The 26,193-nt window shown below is 47.6% G+C and overlaps 1 protein-coding gene across 1 annotated transcript; it reads left to right on the top strand.

The window, feature by feature from the left end:
- Positions 1-1,764: 1,764 nt before the first annotated feature.
- On the top strand, positions 1,765-25,208 carry LOC119960318 (gastrula zinc finger protein XlCGF26.1-like; the record flags this gene model as incomplete). Its single annotated transcript, XM_038788056.1, has 3 exons — positions 1,765-1,955; positions 19,654-20,650; positions 25,089-25,208. Coding segments are annotated over 3 exons (1,308 nt in total), but the record flags the coding sequence as incomplete, so codon positions are not given.
- Positions 25,209-26,193: the final 985 nt, after the last annotated feature.

Genomic DNA, 26,193 nt, shown 5'->3' with positions numbered 1-26,193 from the left:
GGGGCCAGATGGCCTACTCCTGCTCCTAGTTCTTATGTTCTTATATCTCCTGTACTTTTTACTAACAAACTAGGAACAGGCCACTCGGCCCTTCGAGCCTGCTCAGCATTCAATAAGATTGCGGCTGATCTCATTCTAACCTCAACTCCACATTCCTGCCTACCCCTGATGACCTTTCACCCCTTTGCTCATCAAGAATCTATCCAACTCTGCCTCAAAAATATTCAAGGACTCTGCTCCCACTGCCTTTTAAGGACGGGAGTTCCAAAGTTTTACAACCCTCTTGAAGAAAAATCCTCATCTCCACCTGAAATGGGCGACTCCTTATTTTGCAACAATGATACCCTCGTTCTCGATTCTTCTATAGATTAATCCAGGTTTTACCCAAAACTTTAAATCTGCCTACCTAGTGCTTGTACGATCAATGAATGGAAACAGAGTTTCTTTGTCCACCCGATGGAAATCTGACATAATCTTGTGTCCCTGAGTCAAATCTCCCCTCAACCTCCTTTGCTGGATCCATTCTGGTAAATCTGCTCTGCACCTTCTCCTTCTCCAAGAACAGCACGGTAGCATGGTGGTTAGCATAAATGCTTCACAGCTCCAGGGTCCCAGGTTCGGTTCCCGTCTGGGTCACTGTCTGTGCGGTGTCTGCACGTCCTCCCCGTGTCTGCATGGGTTTCCTCCGAGTGCTCCGGTTCCCTCCCACAGTCCAAAGATGTGCGGGTTAGGTGGATTGGCCATGCTAAATTGCCCGTGGTGTCCTAAAAAGTAAGGTTAAGGGGGGGGGTTGTTGGGTTACGGGTATAGGGTGGATACGTGGGTTTGAGTAGGGTGATCATTGCTCGGCACAACATCGAGGGCCGAAGGGCCTGTTCTGTGCTGTACTGTTCTATGTTCTATCCTTCCTGAAAAGTGGTGACCAGAGCTTTATAAAGATTCATTGAATAGAATTAGAACCATAGAATTCCTACAGTGCAGAAGGAGGCCATTCAGCCCATCGAGTCTACACCGACTCTCTGGACGGGCAGCCTGTCTAGACCTACACCACTACCCTGTCCCTGTAACCCCACAGCCCCACCTAACCTGCACATCCCTGGACACTGAGGGACAATTTAGCAAGGTCAATCCACCTAACATGGCCTTCTTTAGACTGTGGGAGGAAACCTGAGCACCCGGTAGAAACCCACACATACACGGGGAGAAAGTGAAAACTCCACACAGTCACCAAGGCCGGAATTGAACCCGGGTCCCTGGCGTTGTGAGGCAGCAGTGCTAATCACTGTGCCACCAGAATCCCTGTTGCAGTATCAATATTACTCTTTATGAAGCTCAAGATCGAGGTTGCTTTGCCAACTACTCTCTTAATATGTCTTCACCTCTTTCTCACTCCTCCCAAAGAGGCCAGTTGGGTTTTTGTGACAATCCAGTAGTTTTCATGGTCACTTTTTTCCAGTGCCGGCCCCACAAATGACCAGATTCATTCAGCTCAATTTCGCAACCTGCCTTTGTGTTTTGTGGGTTCTCTCTCACTCCCTATTTTCTGTTTTTACATCAGTTTCACAGGGTGTTTGAGGAGGAGGCTTCAAAGTCCGGAAACTCAAACCAAGCATCACATCAGGGTCTGACAGAATCCTCAATTTATCATATCCTGAATATCATTGTACTTTAAACATGGAAGGAAAAAGCATTGTTCACAGTGAGGAGAAACCGTACACATGTTGTGTGTGTGGACGAGGATTCAGTCAATCATCAGACCTCACAAGCCACAAATGCAGTCACACTGAGGAGAAACCGTGGAAATGTGCGGACTGTGGGAAAGGATTCACTTCCCCATCCCATCTGGAAACTCATCGACGCAGTCACACCGGGGAAAGACCATTCACCTGCTCCAAGTGTGGGAAGGGATTCACTCAGTCATCCCACCTGCTGAGTCACCGGCGGGTTCACACTGGGGAGAGACCATTTCAATGTCCAGACTGCAGGAAGTGCTATAAAAGTTCTGGGGAACTGATGCAACATCAACGTGTTCACACTGATGAGAGACCATTTAGGTGCGCTTACTGCGGGACTGGCTTCAGACAATCATCTAACCTCACTGTACATCAGCGAAGTCACACTGGGGAGAGGCCATTCTCCTGCTCAAAGTGTGGGAAGAGATTCATCACTTCATCCCACCTGCAGACACACCAGCGAGTTCACACGGGAGAGAGACCATTCACCTGCTCCCAGTGTGGGAAGGGATTCACCACTTCATCCCTCGTGCTGAGACACCAACGAGGCCACAAGTAACCACAGTGGTTGCATTTTGCTGTTAACTCACATTCAGGACTGAAACATATTCATTTGGGTTCTCCTGTTTAATTCCCTTTTCTTCCCATGTACTGAATGATCTGTTGAGCTGCTTGCAGAAAAATATTTTTCACTGTACCTCGGTACACGTGACAATAAACAAATCCAATCCAATCCTTCGGTTGATCAACTACAGTCCATTTACCAATCCACCTAACCTGCACATCTTTGGACATGGGAGGAAACCAAAGCACCCGAAGGAAACCCATGCAGACACAACGAGGACGTGCAGAGGACACAGGAGGGCTCCGTATATACAGTCACCCAAGCGGGAACGAAAATCTTGGACCCTGGTGCTGTGAAGCAACAGTGCTAACCAATGTGCTACTGTCCAACCCAGAAATGTTGTTTCTACAATGCGTCACTCCAACTAAAGGAACAGCTCAACAACACAACAGGCCTGCAGCGATATCCAGTCTGCAGTACACAGGGCTAATTAGCTGGCTTTTAAAGCAGACCAGGGCAGGCCAGCAGCGCGGGTTCTGTTGCTCGTTCTGGTGAGTGTGCTTTACACTCAATTGGCTCTGTTTTATTCCTTAGCTCTAGAGTCACCAGGTATCTTTATGATACCGCCACGACGTTCAAGTTCAGATCAATGACTCAATACACCAGTTAGTAAGGTTCAATCAAACACATTTATTATTTACACAGTAAATCGATACTCATGCAACTAATACTAGCGGACTAAACTATTCCTACCACTATAAACCAATACTTATCTTTGATAAGGGAACCCACTGGATGAGGGAACAATGGCCTCTTGTTCTGTCCTGAGACTGCAGGCTTCCCAGTTGGTATGGGCTAAGGGGTCAGGAGTGTCTATTCTCGTAGCGAGCATTGGTTGGACACTTACTTGTCGGTGTAGCTGTTGGCCAGGCCTCTCCTTCTCACGTTCAAGTTCTTAGAGAGCTGCTGCAAAGGTGTTCTGCTGGGAGGGCCGGCTAAGAGAGCGAGCTGGACTTGGGACCTGACTTTTATAGGTCCCAGGGGCTTCGCGCCCTTTTAGGCGGACCCCTAACTCACTGGCAATCGATTGGGTCTTATCCCAATCAATTGGTACGAATCCCCCAATACTGAGGCTGCCCCTTGATCGCGGGGCGGTTCTTCCTAACTGGTTTGTTTCCTTTTGTTTCAGACCCCGTTGACGCCGGGAAGTCTGACCTGCCATAGAATGTCCCAATTGTAGCTAATCGTTGTATCCATTGTTCCTGGGGATTGCTTCATTAATATGCAAACTGCTGGTTTCCGTGCTGTCTGCTTTCTTTGCAGCCAGAATACACATGAACTTCTGCAAACTGCTTGTCTCTTTATAATTGTCCAGTTTTCCCTGCAACCTTTGTAAATCGCCATTTTGGGTCGGGAAGTGGGTAACTTCGGTGGCTACACTCCCTCCTTGTGATCCTAACGCGAAAGCGAGAAGGATCACATAACTACGGTGTCTTCGTTCCTGACCTCAGCGTGTTCCATGGCGCACTGACCGAGAATAGTAAACTGTGCGTCCTCATTGCACTGAAGGACCTTCTATTGTCAGAGTGCTATTCAGCTGGAAACTGAGACAAGTGGCGGAGAAATCGATCCGACATTAGAATCATCAAATATCACAGCATATTAGAAAAGCATTCAGAATTAACAGGTGTGAACTCTGACTGCGATTCCTGCCAGTCTCCATCACAGAGTATTTTGCAGGGTATCGTTTGAAACTTTGTGGGTGTAAGATAATGCGTTCGCTTAACTATTGAACAAAAAATAACAAGGATACAACTCATCTGCAAATTAGACGAGTAAGGTCAATAATGTTTCGAATAAGGGAAATTTCCCTCACCATTGCCCCCCCCCCTCCCCCCACCTGAGCAATCTGCTCCCTGTTCCTGCTGTCCTTTGGCTCCCTGCTTACCTTTGTTCTGCCATTAACACATTCTCATCTCTTCATGCGTCATCAGCACCTTTCTTAGCCTTGATCACCACCTTTTGCATTCCCTTTGTCTTTCCTTCCAAGACACCTTAGTCACTCTCCACCTATCGCTGGCCCCCTATCCAGCCCCAATGTTCCCCTCCCCCTCCCCACAGTATAAATCTGACCCGATTTCCAGTTCTCCAGCTTTGACAAAGCGTCACGCAGACTCGGAACGGCAGCTGCCATCTCTCTCCACAGAGGCTGCCAGCCCTGCTGAGAGTGTCCAGTATTTGTGTTTCTGATTCAGATTCCAGCATCCACAGTAAGTTGCTTTTATTGTACATTTAAACATATTTGAAATGGTGATTAAATTTGTTCATCTGCATCTGTAAACCCATTAAATTCTGTTGTGCATGAAAAAACTGCTAATATGTGAACTGTGTCAAAATGGGAACATCTTTTTTCTTCTCATTGCGTCCTGAACATTCCGGTAATATTCAGTTTCAAAATTAGTTTGTGCAAACTTTCCTCACACTAAATGGGGCAGCACGGTAGCATGGTGGTTAGCATAAATGCTTCACAGCTCCAGGGTCCCAGGTTCGATTCCCAGCTGGGTCACTGTCTGTGCGGAGTCTGCACGTCCTCCCCGTGTGTGCGTGGGTTTCCTCCGGGTGCTCCGGTTTCCTCCCACAGTCCAAAGATGTGCGGGGTTAGGTGGATTGGCCATGCTAAATTGCCCGTAGTGTCCTAAAAAAAGTAAGGTTAGGGGGGGGGGGGTTGTTGGGTTACGGGTATAAGGTGGATACGTGGGTTTGAGTAGGGTGATCGTTGCTCGGCACAACATCGAGGGCCGAAGGGCCTGTTCTGTGCTGTACTGTTCTATATTCTAAATAAGACAGACTTTATAAAAATAAATTTAGGAATACCGAATTACTTTTTTTCCAATTAAGGGACCAAATTAGCGTGCCAATCCATCTAATCTGCACATCTTTGGGTAGTGGGGGCGACACCCACGCAGACACAGGGAGAATGTGCAAACTCCACACGGACAGTGACCCAGAGCCAGGATCAAACCCCAGCAAATGTCTCAATTTAAGATTCAGAACTTAGTCTGCAATTCAAAATGTAAAAGCATTTGTTCAGCAATACTTTCTGTTCAATCGTGTACTGCTCCATTAATCAGGGCAGCATGTGGCGTAGTAGTTAATTTCATAGAATTTACAGTGCAGAAGGAAGCCATTTGGCCCATCGAGTCTGCACCAGCTCTTGGAAAGAGCACCCTACCCAAGCCCATACCTCCACCCTATCCCCATAACCCAGTAACCCCACCTAATACTAAGGTCAATTTGGACCCTGAGGGCAATTTATCATGGCCAATTCACCTAACCTGCACATCTTTGGACTGTGGGAGGAAACCGGAGCACCCGGAGGAAACCCACACACACACGGGGAGAACGTGCAGACTCCACACAGACAGTGACCCAAGCCGGGATTCGAACCTGGGACCCTGGAGCTGTGAAGCATTTGTGCTAACCACTATGCTACCATGCTGCCCTTAGCACTGCTGCCTCACTGCGTCGAGGTCCCAGGTTCGATCCCGGCTCTGGGTCACTGTCCGTGTGGAGTTTGCACATTCTCCCCGTGTTTGTGTGGGTTTCACCCCCACAACCCAAAAAATGTTCAGGGCAGGTAGATTGGCCACGTAAATTGCCCCTTAATTGGGTACTCTAAATTCATTTCAAAACGTTTCATTACTCCAAACTTAATATCATTCGATATTTATGTCCTGATTTGAAATCTAGATTCTGAAATATACAACAGTGAATTACAAACATGACTGACAAAGAGAATAAATCGAGTCACTGGGTAATATGAATTCCCTTGTGTTCATTGTGAGATTGACCACAGTCAGCTTTTAAACACAATCAAATATCTTCACAGGTCAGAGATTTAAGAATGATATGTTAATTATATTTGACCTCTTTGTGTTTCCAAAAGTTGGTTCAGTTAAGTCTCTGGCATTTCCTTTAAGTCAGTTACAGTCTGTCCTTTTGAGTACACATCCTTCAATCTGGCCTGTTGCATTTGCTGATCCCAACGCCATCTACTCTGCATTGCAGAGACTAAATGCCGACTGGGTGACCACTTTGCAAAACACCTTCGCTCCATCGACAAACTGGTGGCAGACTCTCCTGTCGCTTGCTATTTCAATTCACTGTCCTGCTCTCATGTCCACATGTCCGATCTTGGCCTGCTGCAATGTTCCCATGTAGCTCAGCACAACGCCAAGGAACAGCACCCCATCCTCCGATTAGACACGGTACAGCCTTGCGGATTTTACAGTCTGCTCAACAGCTTCAGACTGTGAAATCCCTCCTCCCCATCACCACCTTCCACTGATCTGTTTTCCCTCAACATTGCCCAGCCCCCCATCCCCCCACCCACAGCTCCTGAGCAATCTGCTCCCTATTCCTACTGTCCTTTGACATGCTGCTTACATTTGTTCTGCCATTAACACATTCTAATATCTGAATGTGCCACTATTAGCAGCCTTTTTAGCCTTGATCACCGTCATTTGCATTCCCTTTGTCTTTCCATCTAAAACATCTTTGTCAATCTTCACCTATCGCCGGCCCTCTATCCAGCCCAAATGTTCCACTCCCCAGCCCCCCCCCCCCCCTCCCCCCCCCCTCTCCACCTTCCTCTTTCCACTCCAACAGTATAAATCTGAATAAAAGCGAATTACTGTGGATGGTGGAATCTGAAATGAAAGAGAAAATGCTGGAAAATCTCAAGAGCTCTGACAGCATCTGTAGGCAGACATGGGCAGCACCGTGGCACAAGTGATTAGCACTGTGGCTTCACAGCGACATGGTCCCAGGTTCCACTGGGTCACTGCAGAATCTGCACGTTCTCCCCGTGTCTGCGTGGGTTTCCTCCAGGTGTTCCGGTTTCCTCCCACAGTCCATCTTTGTGCAGGTTAGGTGGATTGGCCATGATAAATTGCCCTAAGTGACCAAAAAGGTTAGGGGTTATTGGGTTACGGGGATAGGGTGGATGTGAGGGCTAAAGTGGATCGGTGCAGACTCAATGGGCCAAATGGCCTCCTTCTGCACTGTAGGGCTAGAAAAGAGCGAACGTTTAGTGTCCAATGACTCTTTGACATTGACAAAGATAGATTGGACTTCCTACAGATGCTGCCAGACCTGCTGAGATTTCCCAGCATTTTCCCTTTCTCTTCAGTATAAATCTGACCGTATTTCCAGTTCTCCAGCTTTGACAAAGACCCACTTGACTGGAAACGGCAGCTGCCATCTCGCTCCACAGAGGCTGTCAGACCTGCTGAGACTGTCCTGTGTTTTCTGTTTTTGTTTCAGATTGAAGCATCCGCAGTAAGTTGCTTTTCTCTTACTGTTAGACATGTCTTTAAGAGAGATAGATATGTTATTGATCAATAGGGAATCAGGTTATGGGGAGAAGGCAGGAGAATAGGGGATGGAAAAAATATCAGCCATGATTGAATGGCAGAGCAGACACAAGCCTGTGTTTGTGTGGGTTTCGCAGAGATGTGCAGGGCAGATGCATTGGTCATGCTGAATTGCCCCTGATTTTGAAAAAATGAATTGGGCACTCTAAATATATTTTAAAAAAATAAGACTCCCCCTCTCATCCTTCTAAACTCCAATGAGTATAGACCCAGAATCATCAACCGTTCCTAATACGACAAGCTCTTCATTCCAGGGATCATTCTTGGGAAACTCCTCTGGACCCTTTCCAAGGCCAGCACATCCTTCCTTAGATACGGAGCCCAAAACTGCTCACAACACGCCATATAGGGTCTGACCAGAGCATTATACAGCTTCAGAAGTACATCCCTGGTCTTGTATTCTAGCCCTCTCGACATGAATGCTACCATTGCATGTGCCTTCCTAACTGCTGACTGAACCTGCACGTTAACCTTAAGAGAATCGTGAACAAGGACTCCCAAGTCCATTTGCGCTTCTGATTTCCTAAGCATTTCCACATTTAGAAAATAGTCTATGCCTCCATTCCTCCTTCCAAAGTGCATAACCTCACGCTTTTCCACATTGTATTTCATCTGCCACTTCATTGCCCACTCTCCTAGCCTGTCCAAGTCTTTCTGTGCCCCCCCCCCCTGCTTCCTCAATACTATCTGTCCCACTACAGATCTTTGTATCATCTGTAAACTTAGCAACAGTGCCTTCAGTTCCTTCTTCCATTTCATTAATGTATATTGTAAAAAAATTGTGGTCCCAGCACAGACCCCTGAGGCACAACACCAGTCACTGGCTGCCATCCTGAAAAATACCTCTTTATGCCCACTCATTGTCTTCTGCCAGTCAGCCAATCCTCTGTCCATGTCAGGATCTTACCCTTAACACCATGGGCTCTTAACTTATTTAACAGTCTCCTGTGCGACATCTTGTCAAAGGCATTTTGGAAATCTAACTTCCTTGTTACCCCCTCAAAGAACTCTTAACAGATTTGTCAGACATGACCTTCCTTTGACAAAGCCGTGTTGACTGAGTCCTACTTTTTTATACACTTTCAAGTATGCTGCGATCTCATCTTTAATAATGGACTCTAAAATATTACCAATTACCGAATCAGGCTAACCGGCCTATAATTTCCCTTCTTAAACAGCGGTGTTACATTAGCCACTTTCCAGTCCTCTGGGACCCTTCCTGCCTCCAGTGATTCCTGAAAGATCACCACCAATGCCTCCACAATCTCTTGAGCTATCTCTTTCAGAACCCTGGGGTGTAGTCCATCCGGTCCGGGTGATTTATCCACCTTCAGACCTTTCAGTTTACCCAGAACCTTCTCCTTAGTGATGGCCACTGTACTCGCCTCTGCCCCCTGATTCTCCCGGAGTTCTGGCATTCCACTGGGGTATTCTACCGTGAAGGCTGATGCAAAGTACAGTATTCAGTTCCTCTGCCATTTCTTTGTGTCCTATTATTACTTTTCCTGCCACATTTCCCAGTGGTCCAATGTCTATTTTTGCCTGTCTTACCTTTTAAATATTGAAAGATATATATATATATATTTATATATTGAAACATCTCTTCCTATCTTCTTTTATATTACTAGGTAGCTTGCATTCATATTTCATCTTCTCTCCCCTTATTGCTTTTTTATTTGTCCTCTGCTCACTTTTAAAGGATTCCCAATCCTCTGGCTTCCCACTAATCCTCGCCACTTTGTATGCTTTTACTTTTATGCTGTCCTTGACTTCCCTCGTCAACCATGAATGCCTTGTCCTCCCTTTAGCATGTTTTCAATCACTAGGGGGCACAGATTTAAGGTGCAAGGGACAAGGTTTAGAGGAGATATACGAGGTAAGTTTTTCACACAGAGAGTAGTGGGTGCCTGGAACTTGCTGCCGGAGGAGGTGGTGGAAACAGGGACAATAGTGATGTTTGAGGTGCATCTTGACAAATACATGAATAGGATGGGAATAGAGGGATACGGACCCAGGAAGTGTGGAAGATTTTAGTTTAGACGGGCAGCATGGTCGGCGCAGGCTTGGAGGGCCGAAGGGCCTGTTCCTGTGCTGTACTTTTCTTTATTCTTTGTTCCTCCTTGGGATGAATTTCCATCGTGCCTCAATCAAGTCTGCCTCATCACACATTACACCGTTCCCTATTAGGCTCTGTTAAAAGCTGCTCCAAGTAAACATCTCTTAGACATTCCACAAATTACTTTTCCTGGGATCCACTACCAACCTGATTTTCCCAGCCCACCTGCAGATTGAAGTCCCCCATGAATTTTGTGATCTTGCCTTTTTTACATGCTTTCTCTATCTCCTGATTTGTTTTCTGTCCCACATCCTGACTGCTGCTCGGAGGCCTGTACATAACTCCCACCAGGGTCTTTTAACCTTTGCGATTCCTCAACTCTACCCACAGAGATTCTCTGCCTTCAGATCCTATATCTCTCCTTGCGGTCAATTTACTTAATTCCTTACTAACAATGCAACCCGCCCCCTTTGCCCATCTGCCTTTTCTTTCAATTGGACACAGATCCTTGTATATTTTGATCCTAGCCCTGATCTCCTTGCAGCCACGTCACTGTCGCGTGGATCTTCGCCCATAACCCAAAGGTGTACAGAGTAGGTGGATTGGCCATGCTAAATTGTCCCTTAATTAGAAAATAAAGAATTGGGCACTTTAATGCTTTTTTTAAATGACAAAGAGGATAATAGTTCAAAGCAAAACTGGGTGACAATGAGACAAGTAGGTAAACTAATAGGACAGGAGAATAAATAAAAGACAGGTCCAGGGGAGGTATAAATGGCAGAACCATTACCTACTGTCTAAAAATATAGGAGTGAAGATTGTAATCTGAAATTATTGAACTGAATGTTGTGTCTGGAAGGTCCCAAATTGCCTGATCAGTTCCTTGGGTTTCCTTTGAGCTTTATTGGAATGGTGCAGGAGGCCGAGGACAGAGTGGATGTTGGGCAAGGAATTTAAACCTAAATAATCAGAAGCTCCGGATCACACTTGATAACTGAATGGTGATGTTCCACAGTGACCCAATCCAGATTTAATCTCCTCAGTGTAGGGGAGACCAAATTGTGAGCACAATACTGAGTAGCACCTGGAAAGTGTGTTTGGAATCCAAGAATATGGGAATGAAGGAGATGAAAAGTTGGTTGTTGCATCTGTTGTGTCTGCATGGAAAGATTTACAGTGATGTTCATAGTAACACAAGTAATGGAAGTGGGTGGAGACGATATGGCTCATCGAGCCTCAGTATTTCTTGCTGGGTGTAACCTGGCCATTCAGGCATCATTCTGGTACACTTTCCTGCTTCTTCTCCAGTCTTTTTGATCCATCTTATAATATGGAGTCATTAGCTCAACAATCCAATGAAGTAAACTTTAGTCTGGCCTCGTGTCACCGAGCTGAAATCTAGTCTTTCTCTGACACATTCTTAATGTCTACACTGAGAGGTTAAGAGTGAAAAAGTCAACTGTTTTGCAGTAATATGTGCAGATGCCGGCGTTGGACTGGGGTGAGCACAGTAAGAAGTCTTACAACACCAGGTTAAAGTCCAACAGATTTGTTTCAAAACACTAGCTTTCAGAGCACTGCTCATTCACCTGAGGAAGGAGCTGCACTCCGAAAGCTAGTGATTTGAAACAAACCTGTTGGACTTTAACCTGGTTTAGCAGTAAGGGGAAGAGGCAAGTTTGTAGATGCTCTACAGTGGTACAGACTCATTGGATCTACTTCGTCTGTCCCATCTTATATTCAGCTAATGGGTAAACGATAAAAGTACTGCAATTTCCAAGCATTTGTGGGCAACTTTGAGTTTGCTGCTCAGATTAGGTAAAGTCTCCACATCCTGAATTGGATCTAGAAGGACTGGAGAAGATGCAGGCAAATATATTTAAATTATGCCTGAACTGGCAGGTTATACCCGGCAAGAAAGACTGGACAGGGCATCACCTTTTCTCTGGAAAAGGGAATGAAGGATGACCTGATCCTGTAAGATTATGAAAAGGTTTGATATGATAGGCAAGTGGAAGATGTTTCCACTGGATGAGAATAAATATGAGTCAGTCATTAGTTAATCTAATGTGCAGTTCAGAGGGAGATCACTCACACACTTCACATGTGCAAAGGGATTTCCTCAGTTTCCCCACTGGTTAACGCTCCAACTTTAAAAGCTCAGACTATTTGATCCAATTTCAGCACATTGTTATTGGCGAGGGGCAATTTAACTGTTGGGTCTATGAGTACAAAAATCGCTCTTTCACCCAAACCTGTTGGGACCCCAATGAGTTCACATCTCACTGTAGTCACTGTTGCCAATCACTCCCAGGACAGAACTGTGATGGAAGGCCCATACTATTTAGGTGCTGTATTAATTGATTTAATACATTTGTTACCTTGGCCCGATGTTACCAGTCATAATCAGTTCGCAAAGCATAATTTATATCATATGTATTACCCAACATGCACTGCAGTTGAGAATGTGCTCCACATTACAGAAGCTCCTCGGACAGTCCGTCTGTAGCTGGAGCATGCGCAGTTCAGGTTGTCGCTGACGGTGCGAGGAGCGGGAAAGAAACAATCGAGGAACTTTCTGGATTGGAGCCGGTGGGTGGCCGGGGAGCAATAGAAGCTGCGGAGTGAACCGGGAGGCTTCATAAATACCCCGTGGAGGCTTCAACTCCCGAGCACAATGTTAATGGTCCCGTCTTAAACAGCTTCCCAATTGGCCGAGGAAGGCAGTGTGTCACAAGGATGGATGTGTTGACCGATTAATGGCTGGAGGATGGGGGCAGGTCATGTGATCAAACCTCCAGGAATACATTTAATCAAAGTTGGCGAGGAGAAAATGTTGTGAATTTCTATCCAAAACTGACAGTGAGGTTTCTGTAAATTTACAGGATACTGGAAGAGGAGGTTTAACAGACGGGAAACGCAAACCAAACGTCACATCGCGATCTGACAGAACCACTCGATTCATTGAAAACTGAATTTCAGCAGCATCTGGGTGTGGAAGGTAAAAGGTTTGTCTGTTCTGTCTATGAGGGAAGATTTCAGGTCTCAGTGTGACTGGAAAAGCCCCGAGATTCACAAACCCTGGTTAGACCAAACCTGGAGAACTGTGTTCAGTTCTGGGCAACAAACCTGAGGAAGGATAGAATGGCCTTGCAGGGAGTGTAGCACAGATTTACCTGAGGATATCTGAACCCCCCCCAAGGTTAAAATACAAGGTGAGGTCACACAATTGAGTCCATGCCAGCTCTCTAATTAGTACAGTAGCACAATCGTTAGCACTTTTGCTTCTCAATGCCAGAGATGAAGATTCGATTCCTGGCTTGGGTCACTGTCTGTGTGGAGTCTGCGTGTTCTCCCCATGTCTGTGTGGGTTTCCTCCGGGTGCTCCGATTTCCTCCCACAAGTCCTGAAATACGTGCTTGTTATGACATTCTGAATTCTCCCTCCGTGTACCCGAACAGGCGACGGAATGTGGCAACCAGGGGAGTTTCACAGGAACTTCATTGCAGTGTTAATGTAAACCTACTTGTGACACTGGTAAAGAGTATTATTATTACCTGGAGCAATCCAGTAAGTCTCATTCTCCTATGTCTGTATCCTCAGCTTTATTTCTCTCAGGTTTCTGTCCAATCTTTTAAAAAATCATTCATTGTGTCTATTTCCAAACTCCATAATTGGCAGCAAGTTTCAGGTCATTGCCACTCGCTGTGTAAAAACATTCTCCCTCATACCTCCTGTAACATTTACATGCATAGATTTGTGGGCAGCACGGTAGCATTGCGGATAGCACAATTGCTTCACGGCTCCAGGGTCCCATGTTTGATTCTGGCTTGGGTCACTGTCTGTGCGGAGTCTACCTACCCTGTACATCTTTGGGTTTGTGCGGGTGAGACCCACGCAAACACGGAGAATGCACAAACTCTACACGGACAGTGACCCGGGGCTAGGATCGAGCCCGGGTCCTTGGTGATGTGAGGCAGAAGTGCTAACCACTGTTCCACCATGTCAACCACATTTTATAGGTTTCTAAGAGATTCTGAACTCCAGTGAATACAATCCTGACCGATTCAATCTCTCACGTCAGACCCTCCCATCTCAGGAATCAGTCTGGCAAAACTTTGCTGCATTTCCTCTTTAGCGAGATCACCTTTCCTCAGATAAGGAGACTAATACGGCACACAATATTCCAGCTGTGGCCTCACCAAGGCCCTGTATAATGGCAGCAAGACATCCCTGCTCATTGACTCAAATCCTCTAGCTATGAAGGTCAACACACCATTTGCCTTCTTTACCGCCTGCTGAACCTGCATGCTTATATACAAACTAGGAGTCGGTCCCTTGAGCCTGATCCTTACACACAAACTAGGAGTCGGCCCCTCGAGCCTGCTCCTACACACAAACTAGGAGTCGGCCCCTCGAGTCTGCTCCTCACATACAAACTAGGAGTCGGCCCCTCGAGCCTGCTCCTCACATACAAACTAGGAGTTGGCCCCTCGAGCCTGCTCCTTACATACAAACTAGGAGTCGGCCCCTCGAGCCTGCTCCTTACATAAAAATTGGGACTTGGTCCCTGGAGCCTGCTCCTTACATACAAACTGGGAGTCGGCCCCTCGAGCCTGCTCCTTACATAAAAATTGGGACTCGGCCCCTCGAGCCTGCCCCTTACACACAAACTAGGAGTCGGCCCCTCGAGCCTGCTCCTTACATACAAACTGGGAGTCGGCCCCTCGAGCCTGCTCCTTACATAAAAATTGGGACTCGGCCCCTCGAGCCTGCTCCTTACATACAAACTAGGAGTCGGCCCCTCGAGCCTGCCCCTTACACACAAACTGGGAGTCGGTCCCTCGAGCCTGCTCCTTACATACAGACTAGGAGTCGGCCCCTCGAGCCTGCCCCTTACACACAAACTGGGAGTCGGCCCCTCGAGCCTGCTCCTTACACACAAACTAGGAGTCGGTCCCTCGAGGCTGCTCCATCAATCAAAAATTTTAACCTCAACTCCACATTCCTGCCGACCCCGATAATCTTTCACCCTCTTGCTTATCAAGAATCTATCCATCACTGCCTTAAAAATATTCAAAGACGGGGCAGCACGGCGGTGCAGTGGTTAGCACTGCTGCCTCACGGCGCCGAGGTTCAAGGTTCGATCAAGGCTCTGGATCTCTGTCTGTGTGGAGTTTGCACATTCTCCCTGTGGTTGTGTAGGTTTCATCCCCCACAACCCAAAGATATACAGAGTAGGCGGGTTGGTGACACTAAATTGCCCCTTAATTGTTAAAAATGAATTGGGCACTTTAAATTTTTTTTTTTTTAATATTCAAAGGCTCTGCTTCCACTGCATTTTAGAACATAGAACATAGAACGATACAGCGCAGTACAGGCCCTTCGGCCCTCGATGTTGCACCGACATGGAAAAAAAAACTAAAGGCCATCTAACCTACACTATGCCCTTATCATCCATATGCTTATCCAATAAATTTTTTAATGCCCTCAATGTTGGCGAGTTCACTACTGTTGCAGGTAGGGCATTCCACGGCCTCACCACTCTTTGCGTAAAAAACCCACCTCTGACCTCTGTCCTATATCTATTACCCCTCAATTTAAGGCTATGTCCCCTCGTGCTAGCCACCTCCATCCGCGGGAGAAGGCTCTCGCTGTCCACCCTATCTAACCCTCTGATCATTTTGTATGCCTCTATTAAGTCACCTCTTAACCTTCTTCTCTCTAACGAAAACAACCTCAAGTCCATCAGCCTTTCCTCATAAGATTTTCCCTCCATACCAGGCAACATCCTGGTAAATCTCCTCTGCACCCGTTCCAAAGCTTCCACGTCCTTCCTATAATGAGGCGACCAGAACTGTACGCAATACTCCAAATGCGGCCGTACTAGAGTTTTGTACAACTGCAACATGACCTCATGGCTCCGGAACTCAATCCCTCTACCAATAAAGGCCAACACACCATAGGCCTTCTTCACAACCCTATCAACCTGGGTGGCAACTTTCAGGGATCTATGTACATGGACACCGAGATCCCTCTGCTCATCCACACTACCAAGAATTCTACCATTAGCCAAATATTCCGCATTCCTGTTATTCTTTCCAAAGTGAATCACCTCACACTTCTCCACATTAAACTCCATTTGCCACCTCTCAGCCCAGGTCTGCAGCTTATCTATGTCCCTCTGTAACCTGCAACATCCTTCCGCACTGTCTACAACTCCACCGACTTTAGTGTCGTCTGCAAATTTACTCACCCAACCTTCTGCGCCCTCCTCTAGGTCATTTATAAAAATGACAAACAGCAACGGCCCCAGAACAGATCCTTGTGGTACGCCACTCGTAACTGAACTCCATTCTGAACATTTCCCATCAACTACCACTCTCTGTCTTCTTTCAACCAGCCAATTTCTGATCCACATCTCTAAATCACCCTCAATCCCCAGCCTCCGTATTTTCTGCAATAGCCGACCGTGGGGAACCTTATCAAACGCTTTACTGAAATCCATATACACCACATCAACTGCTCTACCCTCGTCTACCTGTTCAGTCACCTTCTCAAAGAACTCAATAAGGTTTGTGAGGCATGACCTACCCTTCATAAAACCATGCTGACTATCCCTAATCATATTATTCCTATCTAGATGATTATAAATCGTATCTTTTATAATCCTCTCCAAGACCTTACCCACCACAGACGTTAGGCTCACCGGCCTATAGTTACCGGGGTTATCTCTACTCCCCTTCTTGAACAAAGGGACCACATTTGCTATCCTCCAGTCCTCTGGCACTATTCCTGTAGCCAATGATGACCTAAAAATCAAAGCCAAAGGCTCAGCAATCTCTTCCCTGGCTTCCCAGAGAATCCTAGGATAAATTCCATCCGGCCCCGGGGACTTATCTATTTTCACCTTGTCCAGAATTGCCAACACTTCTTCCCTATGCACCTCAATGCCATCTATTCTAATAGCCTGGGTCTCAGCATTCTCCTCCACAATATTATCTTTTTCTTGAGTGAATACTGACGAAAAGTATTCATTTAGTATCTCGCTTATCTCCTCAGCCTCCACACACAACTTCCCACCACTGTCCTTGACTGGCCCTACTCTTACCCTAGTCATTCTTTTATTCCTGACATACCTATAGAAAGCTTTTGGGTTTTCCTTGATCCTACCTGCCAAAGACTTCTCATGTCCCCTCCTTGCTCGTCTCAGCTCTCTCTTTAGATCCTTCCTCGCTTCCTTGTAACTATCAAGCGCCCCAACTGAAACTTCATGCCTCATCTTCCAATAGGCCTCCTTCTTCCTCTTCACAAGAGATTCCACTTCTTTGGTAAACCACGGTTCCCTCGCTCGACCCCTTCCTCCCTGCCTGACTGGTACGTACTTATCAAGAACATGCAATAGCTGTTCCTTGAACAAGCTCCACATATCCAGTGTGCCCAACCCTTGCAGCCTACTTCTCCAACCAACACATCCTAAGTCATGTCTAATGGCATCATAATTGCCCTTCCCCCAGCTATAACTCTTGCCCTGCGGGGTATACTTATCCCTTTCCATCACTAACGTAAAGGTCACCGAATTGTGGTCACTGTTTCCAAAGTGCTCACCTACCTCCAGATCTAACACCTGGCCTGGTTCATTACCCAAAACCAAATCCAATGTGGCCTCGCCTCTTGTTGGCCTGTCAACATATTGTGTCAGGAAACCCTCCTGCACACATTGTACAAAGAACGACCCATCTGATGTACTCGAACTATATCTTTTCCAGTCAATATTTGGAAAGTTAAAGTCTCCCATAACAACTACCCTGTTACTTTCGCTCTTTTCCAGAATCATCTTCGCCATCCTTTCCTCTACATCCCTAGAACTATTAGGTGGCCTATAGAAAACTCCCAACAGGGTGACCTCTCCTTTCCTGTTTCTAACCTCAGCCCATACTACCTCAGAAGAAGAGTCCCCATCTAGCATCCTTTCCGCCACCGTAATACTGTCCTTGACTAGCAGCGCCACACCTCCCCCTCTTTTGCCCCCTTCTCTGAGCTTACTAAAACACCTAAGGACAGAAGTTCCAAAGTCATAGAATCCCGACAGTGCAGAAGGAGCCCATTCGGCCCATCAGGTCTGCACCAACCCTCTGAAAGAGCACCCCACCCAGGCCCACCCCATCCATTCCCACTCCATCCTCATAACCCCACCCAACACCCACGTCCTTGGAGACGAACGGGCAATTTAGAAAGGCCAATCCACCTAATCTGGCCAATCCACCTAACCTGCACATCTTTGACCTCTGTGATGAATCCGGAGCACCCAGAGGAAACACAGACACAGGGAGAACGTGCAAACTCCACACAGTCACCCAGGGCCGGAATTGAACCTGGATCCTTGGTGCTGTGAGGCAGCAGTGCTAACCACTGTGCCACCTCCTGTCTTACAACCCTCAAGAGAGAAAAATATCTTCATCACCATCTGAAATGGATGACCCCTTATTTTGCAACAGTGACGCCTTGTTCCAGATTCTCCCACAAGAGGAAACATCCTCTCCACATCCACCCTGTCAAGACCCCTCAGCATCTTATATTGTTCAATCCAAGTTTTACCCGAAACTTTAAATCTGTGTCCCGGCTGCTTGTACGATCAGTGAATGGAAACAGAGTTTCTTTGTCCACCCGATGGAAATCTGCCATAATCTTGTGTCCCTGAATCAAATCTTCCCTCAACCTCCTTTGCTGGAACCATTCTGGTAAATCTCCTCTGCACCTTCTCCAAGAGCCTTCACATTCTTACTGAAGAGTGGTGACCAGAGCTTTAGAAAGATTCATAGAATAGAATTGGAGCCTCAGAATTCCTACAGTGCAGAAGGAGGCCATTCAGCCCATCAAGTCTGCAGTGATTCTCTGCAAGGGCACACTGTCTAGGCCCACACCCCTACCCTGTCCCTGTAACCCCATAGCCCCACCTCACCTGCATATCCCTGGACACTAAGGGGCAATTTATCAAGGCCAATCCATATAACTTTCCCTTCTTTGGACTGTTAGAGGAAACCTGAGCACCGGGTGGAAACCCACGCAGACATGGGGAGAAAGTGCAAACTCCACACACACAGTCACCAAGGCCAGAATTGAACCCAGGTCCCTGGCGCCGTGAGGCAGCAGTGCTAATAATTGTGCCACCAGAAGCATAGTTTTGGGATCAATATTACTGTTTATGAATAAAAGCAAATTACTGCGGATGCTGGAATCTGAAGCCAAAGAGAAAATGCTGGAACATCTCAGCAAGTCTGGCAGTATCCGTAGGGAGAGAAAAGAGCTAACAAAGGACCATCTGGACTCAACATGAGATCTTTTCTCTCCCTACAGATGCTGCCAGACGTGCTGAGATGTTCCAGCATTATCTCTTCGGTTATTGTTTATGAAGCTCAAGATCGAATTTGCTTTGCCATCTATTCTCTTTAATATGACTTGTAGATATACAAAATCCCTCTTCACCTCTTTCTCACTCCCCCCAAAGAGGCCAGTTGGGTTTTTGTGACAATCCAGCAGTTTTCATGGTCACTTTTTCCCAGAGCCGGACCCACAAATGACCAGATTCATTCAGCTCAATTTCACAACCTGCCTTTGTGTTTTTGTGGGTTCTCTCTCACTCCCTATTTTCTGTTTTCAATCAGTTTCACAGGGTGTTCGAAGGGGAGGCTTCAAAGTCCGGAAACTCAAACCAAGCATCACATCAGGATCTGACAGAGTCCTCAATTTATCATATCCTGAATATCAGCGGATTTTGAACATGGAAGGAAAAAGCATCGTTCACAGTGGGGAGAAACCGTACACATCATCAGGCCCCATGAGACAGAAATGCAGCTGCACTGAGGAGAAACCGTGGAAATGTGCGGACTGTGGGAAAGGATTCACTTACCCATCCCAGCTTGAAACTCATCGACGCTGTCACACTGGGGAGAGACCATTCACCTGCTCCACGTGTGGGGAGGGATTCACTCAGTCATCCGCCCTGCTGAGTCACCAGCGAGTTCACACAGGGGAGAGACCGTTCACCTGCTCCACGTGTGGGAAGGGATTCACTCAGTCATCCACACTGCGGAAACACCAGCGTGTTCACACTGGGGAGAGACCGTTCACCTGCATCGAGTGCGGGAAGGGATTCACTCAGTCATCCACACTGCGGAAACACCAGCGAGTTCACACTGGGGAGAAACTGTTCACCTGCATCGAGTGTGGGAAGGGATTCACTGAGTCATCCCACCTGCTGAGTCACCAGCGAGTTCACACTGGGGAGAGACCGTTCACCTGCTCCACGTGTGGGAAGGGATTCACTCAGTCATCCACACTGCGGAAACACCAGCGAGTTCACACTGGGGAGAAACTGTTCACCTGCATCGAGTGTGGGAAGGGATTCACTGAGTCATCCACACTGCGGAAACACCAGCGAATTCACACTGGGGAGAGACCGTTCACCTGCTCCACGTGTGGGAAGGGATTCACTCAGTCATCCACACTGTGGAAACACCAGCGTGTTCACACTGGGGAGAGACCGTTCACCTGCTCCACGTGTGGGAAGGGATTCACTCAGTCATCCAACCTGCTGAGTCACCAGCGAGTTCACACTGGGGAGAGACCGTTCACCTGCTCCACGTGTGGGAAGGGATTCACTGAGTCATCCACACTGCGGAAACACCAGCGTGTTCACACTGGGGAGAGACCATTCACCTGCTCCACGTGTGGGAAGGGATTCACTCAGTCATCCACACTGTGGAAACACCAGCGTGTTCACACTGGGGAGAGACCGTTCACCTGCTCCACGTGTGGGAAGGGATTCACTCAGTTATCCCACCTGCTGAGACATCACCGAGTCCACAAGTAACCACAGTGATTGGATTTTGCTGTGAACTCACATTCAGGACTGAACCATGTTCATTTGGGTCTCTTTCTGCTGATAACAAACTCCAGCCCATTTACAGGGGCTAATATTCTGGCTGAAAGTTAAATAAATTAGAATTATGTTAAATTCAGTGTTGAAATGTTTTAATAGCTCTGACACAAGTTAGTTCCTTTTGAAGTACTCTCGCTCTCCCCTCATTTCCAACAAGAAGTGTGAGGAGCTTGTGAAGCTTCTTTGTGACTGAGATTGAGTCAATCCGATCAGCTGCCTCTGCTGCTTCCCTCCCTTCCACGAGCCCACCGGACCAAACTGTCTCTAAATTTCATCCTTTTGACTTCTGGTGCCGGCCATGGAGTAGGAGGTCGCGCATTTGGGAGCTCCCACTCGTGACGGACCTTTTGAACCTTTTCTCCCGATTTGTTTCGGAATTCTATTAGAAACATCGGTGGAGAGTGAGACAGTGAGGAGAAATCCCCACCAGTATGTGGAGCCGTGGACCAGAAATGGTCGTCCAAGAAGAAGAAAGTGCAGTGGGGGAGGGGGTGGTGAGCAGGTGGTAAGTTTGTTAAGGGGGGTTGGGATTCTTGTGCTGCTAACAGTGGGGCGGAGGGGGAAGCGGGAGCTGCTCTGCTGACAGAGGAGAAACTGTTGCTGAGAGACAAAAGGGGAGGTCGAGGACAGTGGATGCCCGAAGGCGGGCCAATGGAGGTGAGGGACGCGAGCTGAAGGCTGGGCTAAGAAGGGTGATCAGCACATGGAACGTTAGAGGGCTGAATGGGCTGGTTAAGAGGGCTCACATGTTCACACGTTTGAAGGAACTGAAGGCGAAAGTGGCAATGTTACAGGAGACACACCTGAGAGCAATAGATCAGACCAGATTGAGGAAGGGATGGGTCAGCCAAGTATTTCATTTCAGTGCTGGACTCTTAAGACTAGGGGGGTCGCTATCCTGATCAACAAACGGGTGGCATTTGAGGCAGGGAGAATAGTGGTGGGCGTGGGGGCAAGTTCATCATGGTGAGGTGGGGGGTTCGAGGTCAACGACAGGGAGGGTACCTGCTGTAGCAAAGGAACTAAAGGGGTTCATGGAGTAAATTGTGGGGGGGGGGGGGGGGGTTCACCTGTGGCGGTTCGGACGGCCAAGAGTGAAGGAATTTTCTTTTTTTCTCCCATGTGCACAAAGCGTACTGCCGGATCGACTTCTTTATTCTCAGCATGGTTCTACTGGTGGGGGTGGTTGACACCGAATATTCGGCAATTGCTGTGTCGGACCATGCCCCACATTGGGTGGATTTACGGGTGAGTAAGGAGAGAGGGCAGCGCCCGCAATGGAGGTTGGGTGTGGGACTGTTAGCGGATGAGGGGGTGTGCGGGCGGGTGAGGGAATCTATCCAGAACTATTTGGAAATAAATGACACGGGGGTGTCTCGGCAGCAACGGTTTGGGAAGCGCTGAAGGCAGTGGTTAGGGGGGAGTTAATGTCGATCCAGACCCATAGGGAAAAGGTGGAGCAAGCAGAGAGGGACAGGGTAGTTGGGGAAATACTCCAGGTGGACAGGACATATTCGGAGGCCCCGGAGGCGGGGTTATTGAAGGAGTGGCAGGGGCTACAAATGGAGTTTGAGCTGTTATCTGGAGGGAAGGCGGAGGAGCAACTGAGGAAGGCGAGGGGGGAGCGGTATAAGAGTATGGTGAGAAGGCCAGTACGATGCTCGCACACGAGCTGAGGAAAAGAGAGGCGGCCAGGGAGCTTGGAAGAGTGAAGGACAGAGGTGGGAACCCGGTCTTGGACCCAGCAGGGGTGAACGGGGTGTTTAACGAGTTTTATAGTAAGTTATATGAGTCAGAACCCCAGCTGGGGTAGAGGGGATGAGGCAGCTTCTGGGTGAGTTGATGTCCGAAGGAAGGTCTGGTGGAGGAGTTGGGAGCCCCGATTGGAATTGAAGAAATAGTATAAGGGCTGGAGGCCAGGCATTGGGTAAGGCCCCGGGATCGGACAGCTACCAGTGGAGTTTTATAAGAAGTTCTCGGAGATGCTGAGCCCGCTGCTGGTGAGGGTATTTAATGAGGCAAAGGAGCAGGGTGCCCTTCCCCCAACAATGTCACAGGCCTCGATCCTGAAGCGGGAGAAGGACCCTGAGCTCTGCGGGTCAGATAGGCCAATCTCCAATAGGCCTATTGAACGTGGATGCCAAACTTAAGGCCAGAATATTGGCCTCAAGGCTAGAGGGCTGTGTCCCTGAGGTGATAGGGGAAGACCAGACGGGGTTTGTGAAGGGCAGGCAACTTACGGCCAATGTCAGAAGCCTCTTAAACGTTATGAGAGGTGGGAGAGGGAAAGGTATCGGATATCTACAAAGATCTCATGGAGTCGAGGGAAACAGATAGAGGAGCTAAAGGGCAAATGGGAAGAGGAGCTCTGGGGAGGGATAGAGGCAGGTCTGTGGGCGGATGCCTTGAGCAGAGTCAATACGTCCTCATCATGTGCCAGGCTCAGCCTGATACAATTTATGGTCGTTCACAGGGCAGACATTTAAAAAAAATTTAGAGTACCCAATTTATTTTTTCTAATTAAAGGGCAATTTAGCGTGGCCAATCCACCTAGTCGACACATCTTGGGGTTGTGGGGGCGAAACCCACGCAAACACAGGCAGAATGTGCAAACTCCACACGGACAGTGACCCAGAGCTGGGATCGAACCTGGGGCTTTGGCGCCGTGAGGCAGCGATTCTAACCACTGTGCCACCGTGCTGCCCCGTTCACGGCCAATCCACCTAACCCGCACATCTTTGGACTGTGGGAGGAAACCCATCTGAGGAAGGATCTTCTTGCTTGAGAGGGAGTGCAGCGAAGGTTTACCAGACTGATTCCTGGGATGGTAGGACTGACGTATGAGAAATTGAATCAGTTAGGATTGTATTCTCTGGCTTTCAGAAGAATGAGGGGGGCTCTCACAGAAACCTATAATACATATAGATACATAGAAGACATGAGGCCTTTTGAACCTGCTCCGCCTTTTATCATGATCATAGCTGATCATCCAACTCAATATCCTAATCCTGCTTTCTCCCCAAAACCTTCGATCCCATTCTCCCCAAGTGCTATATCCAGCTGCCTCTTGAACATATTCAATGTTTTAGCATCAACTACTTCCTGTGGTAATGAATTCCACAGGCTCACCACTCTTTGGGTGAAGAAATGTCTCCTCATCTCTGTCCGAAATGGTTTACCCTGAATCCTCAGGCCCCTGAATTGGAAAAAATGAATCTCAGAACCCCTGGTTCTGGACACACCCATCATTGGTAACATCTTCCCTGCATCTCCCCTGTCTAGTCCTGTTAGAATTTTAAAGTCTCGATGAGTTCCCCCCTCATTCTTCTGAACTCCAGCGAGAACAATCCCAACCTCATCGATCTCTCCTCATATGACAGTCCTGCCATCCCTGGAATCAGCCTGGTAAACCTTCGCTTCCGCCCCGACAACAAGCTGCCACAGCAGAGACAGCGACTGGGACTCTGAAGACAGCCACAGCACTCCTCTCTACCGCTCCGAAACCGCTGACCACACACACAGCGACTACGACCCCGACTCCAGTGATCCCTTGGAGATCACCTACATTAAAACACCAAACCCACACCCAGACCCACCGCCCAACTATGACGACCCCGACAACGTTCATACCGACTTAGATACCACGATTTGGCACCGAGACAACTCATGTAGACCCGTCCGGAATGACAAGAGGGACCCACGATCACACAATGCAACCATAGCAAGCCTGATCCATACAAGGGTATGGGATCCGGGAGACGAGGATGACTTTAAGTCTGACTCCTGACACGGCAACCCCTTTGCGACCCTGTTCGCAGAAGATGATGATTGAGGTGTCCAGATGATGTAAAAAGAGGAACCGCTTGAGAGATTAACGGTGTCCTTTTCTGATGGAACCTTTTTGTGTTTGTGTTGCATGTTTGTTTGTTTGTGTTTGTTTTTTTTCTTGAACAGCAGCTCTGCAGCCAGACACCAAGTTTGTCCGCAGAAACCTAGGAGAATTTGACAGACGCCTTATCAGCGAAAATGTCTGAAGCCCAGCCAGCAGGCATCTCGGCCGAAACCTCTGAGAGCTTGCTAGCTCCAGTTTCGTAACTGCTCTTCTGTTTGAAGGATGGAAGAGGCAACCCCCATGATGACTACATTCTTGCCCGTTCGTTTCAGGTCACTCAGGCAGTGGAGTAACGGCATTGAGGACCCGCCCTGTCTGAGGACCCCCCTCTGGTCAGCTAAGCTCGGGTATGGCACAGCACGCCCTACCCGGGGATTCCACCCAAATCTTACCCGTCGCGGCCCATACGCAACTCATTTAGCTAGTCTTGGTTCTAAAAGTTTGGTTTTGTTTGTTTTATTTTAGGTAGCCCTGATAAACATGAGTCACAGAGAGTGGCCAATCATAAAGGGAAACTTGGCTCAAGAGGACACACATACTAAAATTCAAGATATTAAGCGGAACACTAACAGACACTATGCTTGATCCCATAGCTTTCAGACGTTCCGAGGAGGGACCAAAGCAGGATCAGAGCAAGATCACAGCAGGAAAAGAGATCAGTGAAGAGAACAGAGCAGGAAGATGACGGCACCAACTGTATTTTTCGTTATCTTATGGATATTTTTGCGCGCGAACCCCCTTACCCCCACTCCACCGGCCGTTAATGTTTCACTTCCATAGACCACTCAAAGCCCAGTAACAAGTAGCAGTACCCCTGGTGTACCAAATTTCTGGCTTGGTACTCCTTGTCATACGTAGTGGACTCACTTTTGGCGATAGCAGTAATCTGCATCATAGTGCAGACCCTTCGGATGAGGAAATGACGAAAGAGAGCCTACCGCTCTCGTACCTCGGCGGTATATAGGATGAGATCCCCTATCTTCGGTTTCCACCAGTCCCCCGAACCCCTTGAAATGCAATAAAGAATTTTCCGTGTCACTTTGTCAATAAAGATATGTGTATTTGTGTAAAGATGTTTAACTCTGAGCTCGACTGCCGAGTCAGGGAAGGTGAAATGTGAATGTTACTATTATTTATACTGTTAGGAAGTTTATATGCTTGTATGTTTTCAGTGAGTGTAGTTTATTTCAGATAGTTAGAGGTTCCAGTTTGTTGTTTTGTAGTGCATGTCCCCTTATGACATGGCGCCAAATAGAGATTGTAAGGTAAAATGTTTCTGCATAGTTGAGGAAAGTGCAGAGGCCATGGAACTTGCTGAGGTCAGGAACGAAGACACCGTAGTTATGTGATCCTTCACGCTTTCGCGATAGGATCACAAGGAGGGAGTGTAGCCACCGAAGTTGGCCACTTCCCGACCCAAAATGGTGATTTACAAAGGTTGCAGGGAAAACTGGACAATTATAAAGAGACAAGCAGTTTCCAGAAGTTCATGTGTATTCTGGCTGCAAAGAAAGCAGACAGCACGGAAACCAGCAGTTTGCATATTAATGAATCGATCCCCGGGAACAAT

The sequence above is a fragment of the Scyliorhinus canicula genome, unplaced genomic scaffold, assembly GCF_902713615.1.
Source record: "Scyliorhinus canicula unplaced genomic scaffold, sScyCan1.1, whole genome shotgun sequence".
In the NCBI taxonomy this organism is placed as follows: domain Eukaryota; kingdom Metazoa; phylum Chordata; class Chondrichthyes; order Carcharhiniformes; family Scyliorhinidae; genus Scyliorhinus; species Scyliorhinus canicula.
The sequence above is the reverse complement of the archived record's forward strand: the minus strand, read 5'-3'. Positions and strand labels throughout refer to the sequence as shown.